General features: G+C 44.9%; 2 protein-coding genes across 4 annotated transcripts; one reads left to right on the forward strand and one right to left on the reverse strand.

Moving 5' to 3' along the window:
* Positions 1-9,021, reverse strand: LOC110487147 (oocyte zinc finger protein XlCOF6). Of its 2 annotated transcripts, XM_036939386.1 has the most exons (3): positions 8,723-9,020; positions 3,670-3,822; positions 1-212 (listed from the first exon to the last, which is right to left on the reverse strand). In XM_036939386.1, exons 1-3 carry the CDS (start codon positions 8,946-8,948, stop codon positions 184-186), a joined length of 408 nt encoding a protein of 135 aa, XP_036795281.1. In that variant the 5' UTR covers positions 8,949-9,020; the 3' UTR covers positions 1-183. The 2 variants fall into 2 exon arrangements, with proteins under 2 accessions (XP_036795281.1, XP_021414747.2); XM_021559072.2 differs by lacking the exon at positions 1-212 and having other exon boundaries at positions 1,679-3,822; positions 8,723-9,021.
* Positions 9,022-11,480: 2,459 nt separating this feature from the next.
* Positions 11,481-14,296, forward strand: LOC118937805. Of its 2 annotated transcripts, XM_036939387.1 has the most exons (5): positions 11,481-12,039; positions 12,506-12,758; positions 13,004-13,165; positions 13,830-14,031; positions 14,136-14,296. In XM_036939387.1, the coding sequence occupies exons 2-5, from the start codon at positions 12,522-12,524 to the stop codon at positions 14,246-14,248; spliced, it is 714 nt and encodes a 237-aa protein (XP_036795282.1). In that variant the 5' UTR covers positions 11,481-12,039; positions 12,506-12,521; the 3' UTR covers positions 14,249-14,296. The 2 variants fall into 2 exon arrangements, with proteins under 2 accessions (XP_036795282.1, XP_036795283.1); XM_036939388.1 differs by lacking the exon at positions 11,481-12,039 and having other exon boundaries at positions 12,413-12,758.
* The last annotated feature ends 507 nt before the right edge of the window (positions 14,297-14,803 follow it).

Below are 14,803 nucleotides of genomic sequence, written 5' to 3' on the forward strand. Positions count from 1 at the left end.
TCAGGTTGCACATTTTTTATTTTATTTGTGAACGACTCATTTTACGGACTCGTTTTTCTGAGTGACTCGTTCATTTTAGTTGTTCGTTTGACCTGCTGGCCGCATTGAGTCCTACTATAGGATTGACACACGCTCCTCCTCCTCTTCCGGCTCCAGAGAAGTGCTCTGACCAACAGCTGTCTGTCATATACCCAGGCAGGAAAAAGGTACACCTGCAGAGATCGCAGTGAACAAAAAGACATGTTTAGATCTGATAATTCTTGCACCATGCGTTCAGTTAATACAGTTATTTATTTAACATTTATTTAACTCGGTAAATCAGTTAAGAACAAATTCTTATTTTCAATAACGGCCTACCGGGGAACAGTGGGTTAACTGGTCTAGGAACAGTGGGTTAACTGCCTTGTTCAGGGGCAGAACGACAGATTTGTACCTTGTCGGCTCGGGGATTCGCTCTTGCAACCTTCCGGTTACTGGCCCAACGCTTTAACCACTAGGCTACCTGCCGCCTCTACACTCTAACCACTAGGCTACCTGCCACCTCTACACTCTAACCACTAGGCTACCTGCCGCCCCTACACTCTAACCACTAGGCTACCTGCCGCCCCTACACTCTAACCACTAGGCTACCTGCCACCCCTACACTCTAACCACTAGGCTACCTGCCGCCCCTACACTCTAACCACTAGGCTACCTGCCGCCCCTACACTCTAACCACTAGACTACCTGCCACCTCTACACTCTAACCACTAGGCTACCTGCCGCCCCTACACTCTAACCACTAGGCTACCTGCCGCCCCTACACTCTAACCACTAGGCTACCTGCCGCCCCTACACTCTAACCACTAGGCTACCTGCCACCCCTACACTCTAACCACTAGGCTACCTGCCACCTCTACACTCTAACCACTAGGCTACCTGCCACCCCAACACTCTAACCACTAGGCTACCTGCCACCCCTACACTCTAACCACTAGGCTACCTGCCACCTCTACACTCTAACCACTAGGCTACCTGCCACCCCAACACTCTAACCACTAGGCTACCTGCCACCTCTACACTCTAACCACTAGGCTACCTGCGGCCCGACACTCTAACCACTAGGCTACCTGCCGCCCCTACACTCTAACCACTAGGCTACCTGCCGCCCCTACACTCTAACCACTAGGCTACCTGCCGCCCCTACACTCTAACCACTAGGCTACCTGCCGCCCCTACACTCTAACCACTAGGCTACCTGCCGCCCCTACACTCTAACCACTAGGCTTCCTGCCGCTCCGGACTCATTAACAATTGAATGTTATGATACTACACAGCTTGTAGAACCAAAACATACCACCGCCTCTGCTCAACAAACTGGAACACAAATCGATTTGGGGGTGCTGCAGTTTGTGAATTATTTTGTACATATTACCCTCACAGCCGTCAAGCCTCTGTAACGACTCGACGGAACGCCTTGGCAATCTAGACAGGCCGTACCTAGACCTCCTTCCACAAGGTATCAATAAATAATATCCTCTGTATGTATGGCAACCGCAAATGTACATTGCTTAAAGCCACTTTTACAAATGACGCCGCCAATAAGCCCCTTATTGTGAACGAGAGGCTTGTAGAATCATTTCGTCATTCACCGGTAGGGGGGTCCTGCGTGCTCTGGGCATTACTGACTCGCAAGAAATTAGTCGAAAGAGGAGTTTTTTTTATTTATTTAAATGAGTCAAAGATCAGTCTGTAAAAAGAGCCAAACTTCCCATCACTACAATGCAAAATATTTCCCACAAACAGAACACTGGTGGGGTTTCTCTCCAGTGTGAATTTTCTGGTGAACTTTAAGAGAACCCAACGACATAAAGAAATCTCCACAAACAGAGCACGAATGCCTTCTTTCTTCATGTGTGGTCCTCATGTGGTCTCTCAGGGTTTTCGTCGTTGGGAAGCGTTTGCCACAATCGCTGCAGAGGCACGATGGATTCTCTGGTTGGTCGGTCTCTGGTTTCTCTCCCAAGTAAAGATGTTTTAGTTCATTTGATGACATAAGGGAACTGACACAAAGGGGACACTTATATGGATTCTCTCCTTTGTGAGTTCTCATATGCCTCGTCAGAACCGTCTTGTTTTGGAAACATTTGCCACACGCTTTGCAGGTATATGATTTCTCCCCTGTGTGCATTCTCATGTGCAGTCTCAGGCTAATGTTATGACTGAAACATTTGCTACATTCTTTGCAGCTATTAGATTTCTCCCCTGTGTGCGTCATCGTGTGTTTAACCAGGAGAGATTTGATGGGGAAACATTTGTTGCATTGAGTACATCCGTGAAGATTCTCTCCACCACTGTGAGTCATCATATGCAGTCTCAGGCTAATTTTATGACGGAAACATTTACCGCATTCCTGGCAACAAAACGATTTCTCTCCTGTGTGAATTTTCATGTGCATTCTCAGGTTACTGTTAACAGAAAAACATTTGCCACATTCTTCGCAGCTGTACGGTTTCACCCCTGTGTGAGTTCTCATGTGCAGTCTCAGGCTAATGTTATGACTGAAACATCTGTCACATTCGCTACAGCTAAAAGGTTTCTCCCCTGTGTGCGTTCTCATGTGTTTAACCAGGTCTGACTTGACAGGGAAGCGTTTGTTGCATTGTGTGCAGCAGTGTGGTTTCTCTCCACTGTGAGTTCTCTCGTGGCGTTTTAGAATGGTTGTTGAAGTAAAGCACTTTTCACACACGGAACACTTAAAAGGTTTCTCCCCTGTGTGAGTCCTCACGTGCTCTTCTAAGCCCGTCTTTGTCCTGTAGCACTTGACACAATCATTGCAGCGATACGATTTCTCGTCGGTGTGAATTTTCTTGTGTTGTTTAAGGTTGTACTTTGATTTAAAGTGTTTTCCACATGTCGGACACTGGTATCGTTGATCTTCAGTGTGAATTCTCTGATGTTTCTTTAGGTCTTTCCCTGATTTAAAGTGTTTTCCACATGTCGGACACTGACTGGATTTCTCTACGCTGTGGCATCTCATATGAGTTTTCAGATGGTTTGGCAGTTTAAAACGTTTACTGCACACGTGGCACGTAGGCGATTCCTCGTCTGTGTGATTCTTCATATGTTTCTTCCATTGTTGCAACAAGTTAAACGATTGGCCACATTTCTTGCAGTGATGATTATTTTCAGTTGAGTGAATTCTCTGATGCGTTTTTAAACCGCCTCGTGTCTTATAGCGTTTACCGCACGCAGGACATTTGAACGGCTTCCTATTTGTGTGAGACTTCAACGGTTCTTTCAGCTCACTGGTTTTCTCGGCCTCAGTGCGGACTTGAGAGCTTTGTCCTGTCTCTGCCTGTGCCCTCCTTGATTTGAGGGTCTTTGACACAGGCTCCTCGCTCTCATCCTCATCCACACTTACAATGATTTCACTGTGAGCTGCCGAACAGTCTGGATTTACTGCAGAGAGGAGCAGAGAGTCACTGGTTGGTTCTGATACTCTGTAGTCCTCTCCATTAGGTTCTGTTTGGATCTGTTCAGTTGTGTTGGTGGGTAGAGAGTCCCTCTCTCTCTCTCTGTCCTGATCAGAGTACTTTTCCACACAGGGAGGAGCAGTAAATATGAACTCTACAACATCTGTGGAATCAGACTCAAGTCTATGAAGCTGCTCTTCCTCCTGACTCGTACTGATTTCCTCCTGACTCGTCCTGAGTTCCTCCTGTTCCTCTTTAATCTGTGAGGGCTCTGTGTCCTGCTGCCCCAGACTGGGGCTCCACTCCTGCTCACAGTGCTGCTGCTCAGGGGGAACCTCCTCTTCAGGGACAGTTAGCTGCTGGGGGTCTGGAGAGAAGGAGACAGAATAATTAGCCAGTTAGACAAAAACAAAGACATTTCATATTTATCCAAATACACTTGTGTGTCTACGCTCTGCTGAGGCTAGAGGGATATCATACAGCATATAGTAGTGAATCTAGCTGGGAGGTTGGCTGCTCTTTGCTTTGGCCACAATGACAAATGACAATGGATGAAAGGCCTTAGCTAGATATCTACTTACATTAGGCTACATCACATTCCAGAGGGCTTAGCTAGATATCTACTTACATTAGGCTACATCACATCCCAGAGGGCTTAGCTACTTACATTAGGCTACATCACATCCCAGAGGGTTTAGCTACTTACATTAGGCTACATCACATCCCAGAGGGCTTAGCTACTTACATTAGGCTACATCACATCCCAGAGGGCTTAGCTAGATATCTACTTACATTAGGCTACATTACATCCCAGAGGGCTTAGCTACTTACATTAGGCTACATCACATCCCAGAGGGCTTAGCTAGATATCTACTTACATTAGGCTACATCACATCCCAGAGGGCTTAGCTAGATATCTACTTACATTAGTCTACATCACATCCCAGAGGGCTTAGCTACTTACATTAGGCTACATCACATTCCAGAGGGCTTAGCTAGATATCTACTTACATCCCAGAGGGCTTAGCTAGATATCTACTTACATTAGGCTACATTACATCCCAGAGGGCTTAGCTACTTACATTAGGCTACATCACATTCCAGAGGGCTTAGCTAGATATCTACTTACATCCCAGAGGGCTTAGCTAGATATCTACTTACATTAGGCTACATCACATCCCAGAGGCCTTAGCTACTTACATTAGGCTACATTACATCCCAGAGGGCTTAGCTACTTACATTAGGCTACATCACATCCCAGAGGGCTTAGCTAGATATCTACTTACATTAGGCTACATCACATCCCAGAGGGCTTAGCTAGATATCTACTTACATTAGTCTACATCACATCCCAGAGGGCTTAGCTACTTACATTAGGCTACATCACATTCCAGAGGGCTTAGCTAGATATCTACTTACATCCCAGAGGGCTTAGCTAGATATCTACTTACATTAGGCTACATTACATCCCAGAGGGCTTAGCTACTTACATTAGGCTACATCACATTCCAGAGGGCTTAGCTAGATATCTACTTACATCCCAGAGGGCTTAGCTAGATATCTACTTACATTAGGCTACATCACATCCCAGAGGGCTTAGCTAGATATCTACTTACATCCCAGAGGGCTTAGCTAGATATCTACTTACATTAGGCTACATCACATCCCAGAGGGCTTAGCTAGATATCTACTTACATTAGGCTACATCACATCCCAGAGGGCTTAGCTAGATATCTACTTACATTAGGCTACATCACATCCCAGAGGGTTTAGCTAGATATCTACTTACATTAGGCTACATCACATCCCAGAGGGCTTAGCTAGATATCTACTTACATTAGGCTACATCACATCCCAGAGGGCTTAGCTAGATATCTACTTACATTAGGCTACATTACATCCCAGAGGGCTTAGCTACTTACATTAGGCTACATCACATCCCAGAGGGCTTAGCTAGATATCTACTTACATTAGGCTACATCACATCCCAGAGGCCTTAGCTACTTACATTAGGCTACATTACATCCCAGAGGGCTTAGCTAGATATCTACTTACATTAGGCTACATTACATCCCAGAGGGCTTAGCTACTTACATTAGGCTACATCACATCCCAGAGGGCTTAGCTAGATATCTACTTACATTAGGCTACATTACATCCCAGAGGCCTTAGCTACTTACATTAGGCTACATTACATCCCAGAGGGCTTAGCTAGATATCTACTTACATTAGGCTACATTACATCCCAGAGGGCTTAGCTACTTACATTAGGCTACATTACATCCCAGAGGGCTTAGCTAGATATCTACTTACATTAGGCTACATTACATCCCAGAGGGCTTAGCTACTTACATTAGGCTACATTACATCCCAGAGGGCTTAGCTAGATATCTACTTACATTAGGCTACATCACATCCCAGAGGGCTTAGCTAGATATCTACTTACATTAGGCTACATCACATCCCAGAGGCCTTAGCTGCTTACATTAGGCTACATTACATCCCAGAGGGCTTAGCTAGATATCTACTTACATTAGGCTACATCACATCCCAGAGGCCTTAGCTACTTACATTAGGCTACATTACATCCCAGAGGGCTTAGCTAGATATCTACTTACATTAGGCTACATCACATCCCAGAGGCCTTAGCTACTTACATTAGGCTACATTACATCCCAGAGGGCTTAGCTAGATATCTACTTACATTAGGCTACATTACATCCCAGAGGGCTTAGCTACTTACATTAGGCTACATTACATCCCAGAGGGCTTAGCTAGATATCTACTTACATTAGGCTACATTACATCCCAGAGGGCTTAGCTACTTACATTAGGCTACATTACATCCCAGAGGGCTTAGCTAGATATCTACTTACATTAGGCTACATCACATCCCAGAGGGCTTAGCTACTTACATTAGGCTACATCACATCCCAGAGGGCTTAGCTAGATATCTACTTACATTAGGCTACATCACATCCCAGAGGGCTTAGCTAGATATCTACTTACATTAGGCTGCATTACATCCCAGAGGGCTTAGCTACTTACATTAGGCTACATCACATCCCAGAGGGCTTAGCTACTTACATTAGGCTACATCACATCCCAGAGGCCTTAGCTACTTACATTAGGCTACATCACATCCCAGAGGGCTTAGCTAGATATCTACTTACATTAGGCTACATTACATCCCAGAGGGCTTAGCTACTTACATTAGGCTACATCACATCCCAGAGGGCTTAGCTACTTACATTAGGCTACATTACATCCCAGAGGGCTTAGCTACTTACATTAGGCTACATCACATCCCAGAGGGCTTAGCTACTTACATTAGGCTACATCACATCCCAGAGGGCTTAGCTAGATATCTACTTACATTAGGCTACATTACATCCCAGAGGGCTTAGCTAGATATCTACTTACATTAGGCTACATCACATCCCAGAGGCCTTAGCTACTTACATTAGGCTACATCCCAGAGGGCTTAGCTAGATATCTACTTACATTAGCCTACATTACATCCCAGAGGGCTTAGCTAGATATCTACTTACATTAGTCTACATCACATCCCAGAGGGCTTAGCTACTTACATTAGGCTACATTACATCCCAGAGGGCTTAGCTACTTACATTAGGCTACATTACATCCCAGAGGGCTTAGCTACTTACATTAGGCTACATCACATCCCAGAGGGCTTAGCTACTTACATTAGGCTACATCACATCCCAGAGGGCTTCGCTAGATATCTACTTACATTAGGCTACATCACATCCCAGAGGCCTTAGCTACTTACATTAGGCTACATCACATCCCAGAGGGCTTAGCTAGATATCTACTTACATTAGGCTACATCACATCCCAGAGGCCTTAGCTACTTACATTAGGCTACATCACATCCCAGAGGGCTTAGCTAGATATCTACTTACATTAGGCCACATCACATTACTCTTATATGTGGTTGGCCAGCAACACACCACCCTGCATCCCACTGCTGGTTTACCACTCAAGCTAAGCAGGGACGGTCCCTGGATGGGAGACCAGCTGGAAGTGGTGTTGGCGGGACAGTTTGAGGCACTGTTTCCTCTAGTCTAAAAAAAAATATATCCCGATGCCCCAAGGCAGTGATTGGGGACATTGCCCTGTGTAGGGTGCTGTCTTTCAGATGGGACGTTAAAACAGGTATTCTAGCTTAGCTGCTAACGGAAAGTCTGCTGATTAACACATTCCTTTCGATATTTTCATTTCAAATTCGCCGTTATAATGACCAACAGTCCAAGCCCACCGCCACAGGAAATGGAATTGTATTTAATTAACGTCTGGCTTCCCGCGGACTGTTCAGGTTTTTTTGCAAGGCAATTCAAAAGCAACACTAACGTAAATACGCCAATGCCAATTTGAATAGACAAAGCCATCGATCACGTGACACCGTTCATTCCTATGTGAAGACTCAATAGCGCATTTGAAGCCGGTTATGATGGCTTCTCATGTGGGAAACGGGGAACTCGGACATATCCGACTTCAGTGCGTTCAAAACAACTGGGAACTCGATTTTTTTTTACGGTCATCTATTTCTAGAGCTCCGACTTTCCGATCACTGACGTCATGATTTGAACTCGTATTTTCCGAGTTTCCATTTGTTTTGAACGCGGCATTAAAGATGCGACGTTTTCAGCTACTCCAGAGAGTGACGTTGCAGGCTAGCTCAGTGGTGCGCCCTCTCATTGAGTTTGTCAAGCTGAGGTTCAACTGGGGTACTGCAGGCTGCCATTACCTACTAAATTGTCCTTAACTTGTGTACATCTGGAGTAATGGGTTTTCGAAATGTGTTTATTTATACGAGGATTTGGCATGTGGATAAGAGCGAGGAACCTGTGTAAAGACCCTCAAATCAAGGAGGACACAGGCAGAGAAACGACAAAGCTCTCAAGTCTGCACTGAGGCCTAGAAAACCAGTGAGCTGAAAGAACCATTTAACTCTCACATTTCGAAATGTGTTTATTTACACGAAGGTCGGTATTTTCCTATTCACTATAATGGGTTGTCTTGTTTTCAGCGAACAATGCCGGCAGTACCGCGGGCGGCCTTGAAGTCCGTGCGGTAGCTTCCCTGGGAGGGGCATTCGTTCTCCCCTGAAATACACCAGCGTTGCTTTAAAAACAGCTCATTCTAGTCATGCTGTGGGCTAAACTAGCTGCCCCTCTCTGGTGGTTATTTGTTACCCGTGTAAACCACCCCCTCTCGCTCTCTTTCAAGACCTATCTACGAACCTGCTCCCAACTCCAGAAGAAGCCTCCGTAGACGTTCAATCTCCTGCTTTGAACTGGAGAGCTCTTGTTCTATCGTCGTTTCCACCGCCGCCATTATCTCAACAGTCACTGCTGCTAGTGGCTCCTGGTACTGAGCTATCCACCTTTCCTCTATCCCAAATATGTTCACGGCTGCCGATATTAATCGCTTGGCTATAAACACAGTCAACAACTGTGGTTTCGACATTTTCAAGAAACATTTATCTTGAGACTGTCGTCTATGGGCTTCTTCTTCTTTAAGGTTTAGACTACATCCTAAAATGCCCATTGCCGCCACCTACTGGGTGGCGTAAAAACTGATACTTTAACCAAAAAATAAAATAATTATATATACAGTACCAGTCAAAAGTTTGGACACACCTACTCATTCAAGGGTTTTTCTTTATTTTTTAAAACTATTTTCTACATTGTAGAAAAATAGTGAAGACATCAGAACTATGAAATAACACATACGGTATCATGTAGTAACCAAAAAAGTGTTAAACAAATCATATATTTTAGATCCTTCAAAGTAGCCAACCTTTGCCTTGATGACAGCTTTGCACACTCTTGACATTCTCTCAACCAGCTTCATGAGGTAGTCACCTGGAATGGATTTAAATTAACAGTTGTGCTTTGTTAAAAGTGCATTTCTGGAATTTCTTTCCTTCTTAATGTGTTTGAGCCAGTCTGTTGTGTTGTGACAAGGTAGGGGTAGTATACAGAAGATAGCCCGATTTGGTAAAAGACCAAGTCCATATTATGGCAAGAACAGCTCAAATAAGCAAAGAGAAATGACAGCCCATCATTACTTTGAGACATGATGAGTCAATATGGGAAATGTCAAGAACTTTGAAAGTTTCTTCAAGTGCAGTCGTAAAAACCACCAAGCACTATGATGAAACTGGCTCTCATGAGGACCTATTAAATAATAATAATAAGACAACTAGACTTAGCTTTTAAGTATTGCTTACTAAAGAATTTCTAAATAAAACCAATTAAATGGATTTTAACACACTTGTGTGAAATCCTATGCCACTGTGATTATTATTATTTGACCCTGCTGGTCATCTAGGAACGTTTCAACATCTTGACCATGTTCTGTTATAATCTCCACCCGGCACAGGCAGAAGAAGACTGGCCACCCCTCATAGCCTGGTTCCTCTCCACCCGGCACAGCCAGAAGAGGACTGGCCACCCCTCAGAGCCTGGTTCCTCTCTAGGTTTCTTCCCATGTTCCTGACTTTCTAGGGAGTTTTTCCTAGCTCCGTGCTTCTACACCTGCATTGCTTGCTGTTTGGGGTTTTAGGCTGGGTTTCTGTACAGCACTTTGTAACATCAGCTGATGTACGAAGGCCTTTATAAATACAGTTCATTGATCATCTTCTACCGAGGTAACTGTTGCCCCTTTTCTAAAAACAAAGTTTTGTGAAATAACAAAAAATAAGTGTAAACTGTAGATATTTATTTCCCTTTATAGTTTATTGGCCTACGCATAACCTTCATCCACATACCATTTCTTTTCCAAACATTGCTTTCTTGTGTCAGCAATTAGACATTGATCTTAGGGAAGGGCTAGTTACCCCCCAGTACCCTAGGTAATAAACTGCGCTGCCTGTTGGATGCATAGACTAGAGCAAAAACTAGACATTATAATAGCCTATCTAATAGACCCAATGAAATGAGAGATGCGCGTGGTTATTTGTTGCATAGCTACTTTGGGAACGTGAACTCATCATGGCCAGAAAAGGTGAGAAATGTATCATGCAGCGGTTATGGTATATAGTACATTCGGAAAGTATTCAGACCCCTTGACTTTTTACACATTTTGTTACGTTACAGCCTTGTTCTACAGCCAATCTACACACAATACCCCGTAATGACAAATCAACAACAGAAATGTCACATTTATACATAAGTGTTCAGACCCTTTACTCAGTACTTTGTTGAAGCACCTTTGGTAGCGATTACAGTCTAGTCTTCTTTGGTATGACACTACAAGCTTGGCACACCTGTATTTCTCCCATTCTTCTCGGCAGATCCTCTCAAGCTCTGTCAGGTTGGATGGGGAGCGTCGCTGCACAGCTATTTTCAGGTCTCTCCAGAGATGTTTGATTGGGTTCAAGTCGGGGTTTTGGTTGGGCCACTCAAGGACATTCAGAGACTTGTCCCCAAGCCACTCCTGTGTTGTCTTGGCTGTGTGCTTAGGGTCGTTGTCCTGTTGGAAGGTGAACCTTCACCCCAGTCTGAGGTCCTGAGCGCTCTGGAGCAGGTTTTCATCAAGGCTCAATTTCGAGTCAAAAAGCAAAGGGGCTGAATACTTATGTAAATAAGGTATTTATTTTCTGTTTTCATTTTGTCATTATGGGGGATTGTGACGTCATTGCGGGGTATTGTGATGTCATTATGGGGTATTGTGATGTCACTATGGGGTATTGTGTGTATATTGATGTGTTTTTATTTTTTATTTAACCCATTTTAGAATAGGGCTGTAACAAAATGTGGAAAATGTCAAGCGGTCTGAGTACTTTCAGAATGCACTGTATATATTATGTTTATAAATTACATTTAGTCTACTTGAGGCTTAAGTATTGAGACGCATAGCCGCAGGAAGTAGGGTTGCTGAAGCACCCTGAGAAATCGTAATAATAATAATAAACATATATATATATATATATAGATATATATATTCTATATAAAAATCTTCCTCACAAAAGTAGCACACTGGACCTTTACTAGTCCTGTATGAACGGACCGATATAGCCATCTGTAGCGAGGGCAAATTACTGCATCTTGTTATTATATTTAGCTACCTGTTTTTTGTTATGAATAAGAGTTTAATCATATATTCTCAATTTACGCAAGGTTACTACTAATAGGCTACCTTTGCCTTCCTGCAAAGCAATAGATCTACTTCAACCACTGGAAACTGCACACGCAGGATCCGTCTAAGGTTCGCGGGAGGATGAGCACGTCAAGTCCAGTTTTTATAAATGCCTTTTGTGTGAAAACTGGCGCACTGATGTTTTGGGAGATATTTTGTGGGTATGCAACGCTTCTAAATGAGTCACCTGCGTCTCAATATGACTGACTCCAAGCTACAAATAATAATAATAATACAAACAAAAACAACCCAGGGCCACTCAGGCACGAAAATGCCGTGATGCTAAAAATGGGTCTCGCCTGTCTTGTAATTCTATATCTATGTTGTTGCTAGAATTGTTTACTTGTATCCATAACAACAGAAGTTCAACAATGATTTAGAACGTCCGATATTGTGCTTCTTGGCTGGAGTTTGGGTAAGTACAAAATATTACCGAGAAGAAGAAGGTCTTTATTAGTTACTGTATGAAGCTATGCCATTACGTTTTCTTCACATGATAACATTTGGTTTAATAAATAATGTCCTTATAACGGCGTGTCTTATAATAAAATGAAGGATTTTATGTTTGTCAACAATGGTGGGGACTGTGTTTAGGCTACAAATAGAAAATAAAATGAATAATCACATTATTATTTATTGCATTGCGATTTATTTCATGAAAATGTCGGGCTGTTACTGTACAGACAACCAGGTAGCCTGGGCCCTGGTCAAAAGTAGTGCACTATACAGGGAATAGGTTATCATTGGGCCCTGGTCAATAGTAGTGCACTGTATAGGGAATAGGTTATCATTGGGCTCTGGTCAAAAGTAGTGCACTGTATAGGGAATAGGGTACGATTTGGGACTGAACCTTGATAGATAAATGATTTGTTGTTTTCCAGGGGACTGACCAGCAGTATGTCTAAGAACCGGGACACAGCTGTGGTGACAGTAGGCTTCGGCCAGGGTAGCAAGGTGGATAGTGTGCCCATGGGCAGCCGGATGACCCACATCCCAGAGAGCTTGACTGGGCAGCGGGGTCCAGGCAAACCCCAGTCTTCAGGCCCGAGGCATGGGCGTCTGATGCACCAGAGCACCCTGTCACTAGGGGACCCAAAGGGATCTGGGACCAGCTACACGACCACACACACTCAGGTCAGGACTGTACCACAACCACACACACTCAGGTCAGGACTGTACCACTAGATGGTATTATAGAACTGTACCACAACCACACACACTCAGGACTGTACCACTAGATGGTATTATAGAACTGTACCTGTACCACACACACTCAGGACTGTACCACTAGATGGTATTATAGAACTGTACCTGTACCACACACACGTGTGTGTCTTTGGCATGACCTGTCCTGAGATCCTCTTCCTGGTTCTCTCCAGAGTTACTGTGGGCGGGAGGCCGACGGCCAACCTCTGGTCTTCTTTCCCCGAGATCCCGCCTACCCCTCCCAGCACACCAGTCAGCTGGACCTGAGTCACACATCCATCAGCCAATCACAGACACACAGCAGAGACATCCATAACCCCAAAGACATCATCCCGGTACGACCAAGTGTCATTCTGAATGGATGGATGAAGGACTGTCAGTTGAGCTTTATTTCATTCTGTGTTGTCTCAGTGCAACACGTACGTTCATGTCGTCACTATAATTGTCAGAAGCAGCTGTCTTCAGTACTCAATGTCACCAGTAGAGGGTGCTGTAGCCTCAGAGGAAGGAAACCACTGAACAACTGAATAGAATGGAACAGCTCTATTCATCTCCCTCTTTCCCACACCTCTCCATTCTACCAACAAGGTCTTCCTCTACTCATATCCCCTGTATCTCTCTCTACTCATATCCCCTGTATCTCTCTCTACTCATATCCCCTGTATCTCTCTCTACTCATATCCCCTGTATCTCTCTCTACTCATATCCCCTGTATCTCTCTCTACTCATATCCCCTGTATCTCTCTCTACTCATATCCCCTGTATCTCTCTCTACTCATATCCCCTGTATCTCCCTCTACTCATATCCCCTGTATCTCCCTCTACTCATATCCCCTGTATCTCCCTCTACTCATATCCCCTGTATCTTTCTATTTCGCCCCCTGTTCTCCCTCGCTGTCCCCCTAAACCCCTATTTTTATTTTCTCTCTCTGGCCCCTCTTCTATCCTTCTACCCCCTCCATCTCTCTCCATCTCCCCCCTATATCTTTCTCCCTCCAGTTCAATGTTCTTCATAGGCTGGGTCAGAGTAATTGGTCTCGTAATCGCGAGGGCGAGGCCATGAGAGAGGTGACCAATCCCAAGGAGCCCACCCCCTACTGGACGACCTATCGCAGTGAGCACAGGAGTCCCAGCCCCTCTCCCTCACCACACGACCCCACTGGTAGACCCACACTGTGGCATCAACATGATATACTGACAGGTAATACACACGGTTTTCTTTCTTACATTTGTAAACCCACAGTTTCCTGTACGAATCCCCAGCTGTTTGTGTGTGTGTGTGCGCATGCGTTGTGTGTGTTTCAGGTGAGGCCAGGAGTCCAGCAGGTCCAGGTAACGCCAGGAGACAGTCTGGAGAGAGAGTCCTGTGGGAAACACGACGCTGGGAGACAGACTGCCGTTCCCTCCGACTCTACTAAACACACAATTCAACTGTACGTGTACGTACACACACACACACACACACACACACACACACAAAACCAACTCTGACCCAACTGAGTGCAGTTCAGTACAACACCAGTGAAATACAACCAAAACCAGTCCACTAAGACTCCATCTAGTCAGAACAACTCCCTGGAATAACACTTCAGACTAATAAACCTGCTCCCTGAAGAACACTGAACCGGCAGGTCTGGGCTGAGTGGTACAGCACTGAACCGGCAGGTCTGGGCTGAGTGGTACAGCACTGAACCGGCAGGTCTGGGCTGAGTGGTACAGCACTGAACTGGCAGGTCTGGGCTGAGTGGTACAGCACTGAACTGGCAGGTCTGGGCTGAGTGGTACAGCACTGAACTGGCAGGTCTGGGCTGAGTGGTACAGCACTGAACTGGCAGGTCTGGGCTGAGTGGTACAGCACTGAACTGGCAGGTCTGGGCTGAGTGTTACAGCACTGAACTGGCAGGTCTGGGCTGAGTGTTACAGCACTGAACTGGCAGGTCTGGGCTGAGTGGTACAGCACTGAACTGGCAGGT

Source organism: Oncorhynchus mykiss, chromosome 12 (genome assembly GCF_013265735.2).
Source record: "Oncorhynchus mykiss isolate Arlee chromosome 12, USDA_OmykA_1.1, whole genome shotgun sequence".
Taxonomy (NCBI): Eukaryota; Metazoa; Chordata; class Actinopteri; order Salmoniformes; family Salmonidae; genus Oncorhynchus; species Oncorhynchus mykiss.